This window comes from Rhinopithecus bieti, unplaced genomic scaffold (genome assembly GCF_001698545.2).
Source record: "Rhinopithecus bieti isolate Rb0 unplaced genomic scaffold, ASM169854v2 scaffold_9670, whole genome shotgun sequence".
NCBI classification, from domain to species: Eukaryota; Metazoa; Chordata; class Mammalia; order Primates; family Cercopithecidae; genus Rhinopithecus; species Rhinopithecus bieti.
In genome coordinates this window covers 1,110,554-1,118,358 of record NW_016806180.1, presented here as the reverse complement: position 1 = coordinate 1,118,358, position 7,805 = coordinate 1,110,554, and the positions used below count along the sequence as shown (strand labels likewise).

Below are 7,805 nucleotides of genomic sequence, written 5' to 3'. Positions count from 1 at the left end.
TCCTTCCTTCCTTCCTTCCTTCCTTCCTTCCTTCCTTCCTTCCTTCCCTCCTTTCCTTTCTTTCCTTTCTTTCTGTCTCTCTTCCTCTCTTTTCCTCCCTCTCTTCTCTTCTCCTTCCTTCCTTCCTTCCTTCCTTCCTTCCTTCCTTCCTTCCTTCCTTCCTTCCTTCCTTCCCTCCTTTCCTTTCTTTCCTTTCTTTCTTGGTATTGATTGCCCAGTTGCCTAGGCTGGTGTGCAGCAGCATGATCATAGCTCACTGCAGCCTCTAACTCCTGGACTCAAGTTATCCTGTCACTTGAGCCTCCTGAGTAGCTAGGACTACAAGCACTTGCCACCGTGCCTAATTTTTAATTTTTTTGTAGAGATAAGGTCTCACTGTCTTGCCCAGGCTGGACTAGAACTCCTCGGCTGAAGTGATTCTCCTGCCTCTGCCTCCCAAAGTGCTGGGATTATAGGCTTATGCTACCATGCCTGGCCCACATTTTTCATCTTTCTTACTCTGTATAGAAAGTGGGTGCTTTGGACATGAGTACAGTGTTCATTTTCCTGATGCAAACATTGAGATGCTGGGGAGATCAACAGCAAGCTTCTTGAGGATGGAGGTGTTCTGTCTCCATCCCCAAACAGCCCCAGTGTGAGGGTGGGGTCTGTATACAGTAGATGCTCAGTGGTCATTTGTCAGATCAATGTGTTCCCCATAGTTTACTCCATAGGGAAGCCATTCTTGTTATCCACATCACTGTCGTTCTCATTTTAAAAACAAGGTAAGGTTCAGAGAGATTAGGTAAGTCCAGTGACACAGCGTGACTTAGAGACCCAAAGGGTGGCCTCTAACTCCATATGCTGTGCACTGTCTGCGTCGCACTGCCCTGCTGGTAGCCAGCAAGAGGACTCAAATAATGGGTGTGTGTGGATGTGACTGGAAGACAGGGGAGATGGAAGTTCCTGGGCTTGCTGAGAACCTAATGGCGTGTGATATCTGGAAAAGAGCAGGAACCTGGGACTCAGCCTGATCCGCATTGACTCCTAAACTCTGCTTCCTGCTGTCTACGTGGCCATGGGCTAGACCCGGACCCCCCCGTGACTCAGTTTCCTCATCAGCAAAACTGGCATAATAGCATCTTCATCTTAGTTCTGTAATGAGAAGCGAATGTGATCAAAAGATGACGTCTGGTGTGCAGTATGTTCTCGATTCATAGTAGTTTATTTTATTATTATCAGTTTAAACATTTTTGTTGCTACTGCTGTTATTTGCCTTTAAGCACATAAAACAAAGAATAGATTTCTAAATTGCATCGTATGTTACAATAAGTGACCTTTAAGATTATTCAGAGAATCTGATCTTTTTGGTAGACACAGGAACAAAAGCAAGGTTCCTTTTTCTGTAACTGCTGTTTTCTAACTTCGAAAAGATGAGGTGACATATTTCCTAGTATTGTTTTTAAAAATATGAAGCCTGCTTCATTGCACCATGGTCGGTTGGTTCACTTGTTTTATAAGTGTCAAGTTAAGATTCAGCAAGGGGAAGAGTCTCCCCCAGCTTTAAAGTCTACCGCCATTGGTCCATGCCTTGCATTGCCCATTTCTTCATTGCCTTGTAATTTTTCTGTTAATGCATTTGTCTCTCCTGCTCCACGGAAGAACCGAGATCTGTTTACCATTGTATCCTCAGAGCCAAGCGCAATCCATAGTACATACCAGGCGAGCTCAGTAATGTTTTCTCTTTTTCTGAATGAATGAATGAAATGGGGTAGGAGTAAAAGGAGACAATCATAGCACAACATATATTAGGATCAGTTACTCATTTTCTTTTCTAAGAAATGCGGAGGCAGTGCGACCCTGTGTTAATATATAAATAAGAACATGCAGCTTCACGCTTCTCCTCACTGAGCCCTGAAATAAGTACAAAGGTGGCAGACAAGATCTAGCTGTGTGGGAGATTCCGTAGAAGGAGGGGATAGGTTTAATTTGGCCTTTTTGGATGCTGAGTTTATGCCTCCAAGTGTCAGAAGCTACAGATATCTGCTCCTCTGCAAGGGAAGGTGACCTTGAAGGTGATGTTATTGATGAGCTTTATTTAAAACACAGGCATGTTCAGGAGTTACAAGACTAATTGGGTGTATTAAAATATTTAAATCAAAAGTGCAGCTACTTAGTTCATGTTGGCAAACATTTTATGTTACGGTTGTAAAAATGATACATGCTCACTATAGAAACTTTAGAAAGATCAATGGAAAGAAGTGATTCCACCACCCAGAGATAGGAGCTGATAGCATTTTGGTGAATATTTTTCTTTTATTTTATATACATGTTATTAATATTTTTACAATGGTTCATTTTATACTTTTTGCCATAAAACCTGCTTTAGAGAAAACAGCAATAAATAGTGAACATTTTCCAGACCAATATATCTTCTTGTGTGACCTAATTTTAGTGGCTGCTTAGCATTGCTAAGAGGTCCTGATGCTGGGGCATGTCTTGGGCTACTAAGAAAACACCTGATTTTTGTAGCTAATCTTTATGTCAAACTATGATTATTTACAGGCAATCAATACTTAGATGTGGGAATGTAGAATCCCAAGTTATATTTAATTTTAAGTGTCATTCTTATTCCCTACTCTCACCAAAGACTTATCGTTTGGGAAAACATTTGACAGGCCAGTTTGTTAGGTGAAAGATGATGTTTTATGTTGTTTGGATTTTAATTTAAAACTATCTTTGGAGGCTGGGCGTGGTGGCTCATGGCTGTAATCCCAGCACTTTGGGAGGCTGAGGTGGGCGGATCACGAGGTCAGGAGATCGAGACCATCCTGGCCAACAAGGTGAAACCTTGTCTCTACTGAAAATACAAAAATTAGCTGGGTGTGGCGGTACATGCCTGTAGTCCCAGCTACTTGGGAGGCTGATGCAGGAGAATTGCTTGAACCTGGGAGGCAGAGGTTGCAGTGAGCCAAGATCATGCCACTGAACTCCAGCCTGGGCAACAGAGCTAGATTCCATCCCCCCCTCCACACACACAAAAATCTTTGGATGGTAATCATTTTCCTTAATACTTTGCAATTCATTTTTTTGTGTTTTGTTTTGCTTCATTTATTTCTGAGGTGGGGGATCTTGCTATGTTGCCCAGGTTGGTCTCAAATTCCTAGGCTCAAGCAGTTCTCTGCCTCAGCCTCCCAGGTAGCTGGAACTACAGGTGTGCATCACCACGCTCAGCCGTATTCCATTTTTTTGGAATTTCTGGTTGGTGCACTTGTCTTTTCCTTCATAATTTGATGGAACTTTTTAAAATTAGTAGTATTAACCCTTTTTCTGCCATATGTGTAGCAATATATTTTTCCCAACCTGTCATTTGCCTTTTAGTTTTAGTTGGTGGTGTTTTCTTAGACATAGCTTCCTTGGATTGTTGACGTAGTTTTGCTTAGGGTAAATTGTTTTTCTGCCCATCTGCATTCCACTGGAAATGGAATGTTTTAAGGATGAATTTGTTATTCTTTGGTGACAAATACCACCAAGTGTCCTGTAAAGACAGCTCACCAATGTAAGGCCCAAGCCTGTGCCACATTTGCACCAGCATCACTGTTACCAAATATGTCAACTCTGGCAAGGATAAGAGAAGACGCCTAACAGATTTTAAGTGGTTTTGAGAGCCTTTCAGCAAATCTTTTCTGAGAAGCTCACACCCAAGCATCTGCAAATCAGTCACCCCTCCTTTTAATCTCCATCAGGTTCAGCTCTGGAATTTGCTCCTGTTTGGATAATCCAAGGCAGTGCTATCCAATAAAATCTAGTGTGAGCCATATACACAATTTTAAATGATCTAGTAGCCACATTAAAAAAGATTAAGGGTCAGGCGCGATGGCTCACACCTGTAATCCTAGCACTTTGGGAGGACGAGGAGGGAGGATCACTTGAGGTCAGGAATTCGAGAGCAGCCTTGCCAATATGGTGAAACCCTGTCTCTACTAAAAATACAAAAATTAGCTGGGCATGGTGGCACATGCCTATAGTACCAGCTACTCAGGAGGCTGAGGCAGGAGAATTGCCTGAACCCAGGAAGCTGAGGTTACAGTGAGCCAAGATTGCGCCACTGCACTCCAGCCTGGGTGTCGCAGTGAGGCACTCTTTAAAAAAAAAAAAAAAAAAAAAAAAAAAAGGATTAAGAAGAAAGTTAATCAAGTGAAAATTTGAAAATTTCAGGAATTAGATGAAATGCTACCAGGAGCTCAGATGCATTTTCTAGAACTCTTGGCCTAATTTTATTAAGTTCAACTCTGTGATAAATGCTGGGAATTAAAAAAAAAAAAATGTGATGTGGGCTCTGCAAGAAGTGTATTTCTATGTGATTAAAGCTGATTGTGGGAGAAAATCTTCTGAAACCCTCAGTGACAGCCTTCTCATTGACTAGTGACTCAAACATTAGTGCAAAGTGGAAGATTCTAAATGAGCAGAGGAAGGGTGGATGCCGTAAAGGCAGGGGAACTGGTGAATTTCAGAAATAGTGAGTGTGAATTCAACACTCCTAATCATTTGAATAAAGATCTTGTTATATTTCCCCCAAATGAATAAGAAACAGGTGAAATTAATTTTAACAATACATTTAATTCAATTCAATATATCCAAAATATTATCTCAACATGTAATGAACTTTAAAATATTACTAATGGGTTATTTTGTGCTCTTTATTTTCATACTAAGTCCTTAAAATCTGGTGTGTGTTTTACACTTTCAGCACATTTTAATTTGGGCTAACCATGTGTCACATGTGGCCACGGGCTACCTTATGGGACAGTGCAGGTCCCATAATAGTATTCTGACTAAGGGGAAAAATAAAAAATCCCAAGAGATTGTAATTAAGGTAGAAACTTACATTTAGGAGCTCATCCTAAAAGCAGGTAAGTACCCTCCTAAGTATGAGAACAGATGGGGACCACTTGGTGGAGTTTCTTACTCTTAAAATACTTGTCAACATGAGGATTTCAGCTTCCCCAAACCTGTACCAATAGGTCTGTGTTATTTTAAGGGCCAGTGGAGATGACACCCATGCCTCACTCAGAACGGAGCCGAGGCTGTTGGAACGCACTGCTCAGGACAGCTTGCACGTGTCCATCACAAGACGAGACTGGCTTCTTCAGGAAAAGCAGCAGCTACAGGTGAGCAGGTGAAAGATCTTCAAGAAATATCATGGCATTTTTCTTTTCATTGAGACAGGGTCTTGCTCTGTTGCCCGGATTGGAGGGCAGTGGCACAATCATAGCTCATTGCAGCCTTCAGCTCCTGGGTGATTCTCCCATCTCAGCCTCCCAAGTAGCTGGGACTACAGGCGTGACCCCCATGTCTGGCTAAATTTTTAAATTTTTAGTAGATATCAGGTCTTAGTATGTTGCTCAGGCTGCTCTTGAACTCCTGGGCTCAAACAGTCCTCCTGCCTCAGTTTCCCAAAGTTTTGGGATTACAGGCATGAGCCACCATGCCCAGCCGGCATTTTTCTTATCCATTTAAGCCAAAGGCAGCCAAGTGGGTCTTACTTTCCTTGAGTGTAGCAATTAGAGCCTTGGCTGTCAAGCTGGGGAGTACAAAAAGGAGAGATGGTGGGAATGACTAGAGGGCTTGTAGGAATCTCATTACAAATGAGGGTTGAAAGCTCAGCAGCGTTTGTGCCTGGTTTTGATATTCCTCATTACCTTTTGAATATGCTTTTCTTGTCTGCCAGGCCAATTTGCCACTTCTTATCATTTTGACCTTTAGAAGCTTCCTTTGAAAGGCAGAAAGACATCTGTGCTGTGAAAATCCTTTATGGAAATTCCTATCATGGTAGTCTATGAGCTGAAGTTGTTAAGAGACAGAGTTGTAAGTCCGGACTGAGCAAGGCAGGCACATCTGGAATGATTAGCCGACTGCGTGGAAGCCCAAAGTTGGCCCAGAACAGAGGATGCAAGCTGGCTAAGAATCATCGAGAGGCTACAAATCTGGGTGCAGCACCGAGTTAAAGCCAGAGCTCTGGAAGTTGACAGGGCACCCGAGAGGCAGGGAATCTTGAAACAGGGTCCGTGCCTGCTTGAGCCTGGAGTTGTGAAGCATGAGTGGGGAGCAAGGAGGACGCATTGATTGGAAGCTACGTGACTTCATGGGAAGAGCATAGGTCTTCAACACTCAAGTTCAAATCCTGGCTTAGGCTGGAGGCTTCCCCTCTCTGCTCTGGCCATCGAATATTTTTGTTATCTGAATTTGCCCCATCCAGGTCACTTCAAGGGTAAGGAGGCAAAGGGAGGAAAAAGTCAGGGCAATTTATTTGAAACCATTTCCTCCATTAACTGAGCACTTACGTAGTCAATGTGTTATACTGTTTGGATAGCTGAAAATGTGAAATCTGGTTTTTCATTTTTAATAACATTTGCCAATTAAAGGTCTACACAATTCCTGAGAAAGTCAGAGTGTAGAGAAAATAATTTTAGCCCTGGGCACTTAGTGTTTGAAGCACTCTGGGAAAGGTACTTGAATATTCATTTATTCAACAGATATTTATTGAGGGTTCACTGAGTGCCAGATACTGTTTGAAATGCTTGAGATTCCTGGGGAGCTTTTGATCTACTAGGGGTGAGAATGGAGAGATAGACAATAAGTGATAAACATAATAAAACCTCTATTAGATAACCGGTATGTTGTAGGGTGATAAGAGCTTCCCAGAGTAGACTAGGATGATGTGGAGGATGGAGTCTACTCATTGAGAAGTGAGATTGGACCCAACAGTTGAAAGAGGAGAGGGAGTAGGCCTTGCAGAAATTTCTGCAAGAGGATCCTGCAGGGGGATACCAAGATGAAGCCCTAGAGTGGGAGTGGGCCTCATGTGTTCAGAGGGCAGCTGGAGGCCCATGTGGCTGGAGCAGTGTAAATGAGGGGGAGGATTTGGGGAGGAAGTCAGAGATAAAGGGGCCTTGTAAGGATTTGAAATTTTCTCAGATTGCAACAGGGAACCATTGGATGCCTTCATTTAGGGAGAATTTTTTGCCTGTATAATGGTGTTCAGCTGCAGTCAGAGTGTTGTTTTTAGGAACATCTAGAAAGTTTAAAGTAAACAATGCTAAATGTAATTGATCTGACCACATTGTAAATAATTTGACCCTGTATTAGGAATAGGATGTAAGACAATATGGAAAACAGTATGCAGCTTCCTTGAAAGATTAAAAATTGATTTACTGTGTGGTCCAGCCACCCCCGCTTCTGGGTATATATATATCGCTCTCTCTCAAAAGAAATTGAATGCATAGACTCAAAGAGATGTTTATACACCCATAGACTCATAGTAGCATTATTCACAATAGCCAAAAGCTGATAACAACTCAAGTTCTCATCAACAGATAAATGATAAACAAAATGTGTATGTACATGTAATGGGATATTACTCAGTCTTGAAAAGAAATTCTGGCACATGCTACAGCATGGTTGAACCTTGAGGACATTATGCTAAGTGAAATACGCTGGTCGCAAAAGGATAATGCTGTATGATTCCACTTGTATGAGTTACCTAGAGAAGTCAAATTCATAGAGAAAATAGAATGGTGATTCCCAGGGACTTGGAGGAAGAGAGAATGGGGAATTAGTTTTCAATGGGTACAGAGTCTCAGTTTTACAAGATGAAAAGAGTTCTGTGGATGGATGGCAGTGATGGTTGTACAACAATGTGAATGTGCTTAATGCCAGTGAACTCTACACTTAAAAATGCTCAAGATGGTGAAGTTTATGCTACATGTGTTTAACTAGTTAAAAAAAAAACAACTAAAAGAAAAAGAAAAGAATAGAGTAGAGGA

General features: G+C 41.9%; 1 protein-coding gene across 1 annotated transcript in view; it reads left to right on the top strand.

Moving 5' to 3' along the window:
* The window catches only part of LOC108531499 (disrupted in schizophrenia 1 protein), a 279,299-nt gene that overhangs the window by 17,828 nt on the left and 253,666 nt on the right, over positions 1–7,805 (top strand). Inside the window, exon 3 of the mRNA XM_017874999.1 lies at positions 5,021–5,150. Within this exon, the coding sequence (XP_017730488.1) occupies positions 5,021–5,150 (130 nt within the window). The remainder of the gene's footprint in view (positions 1–5,020; positions 5,151–7,805) is intronic.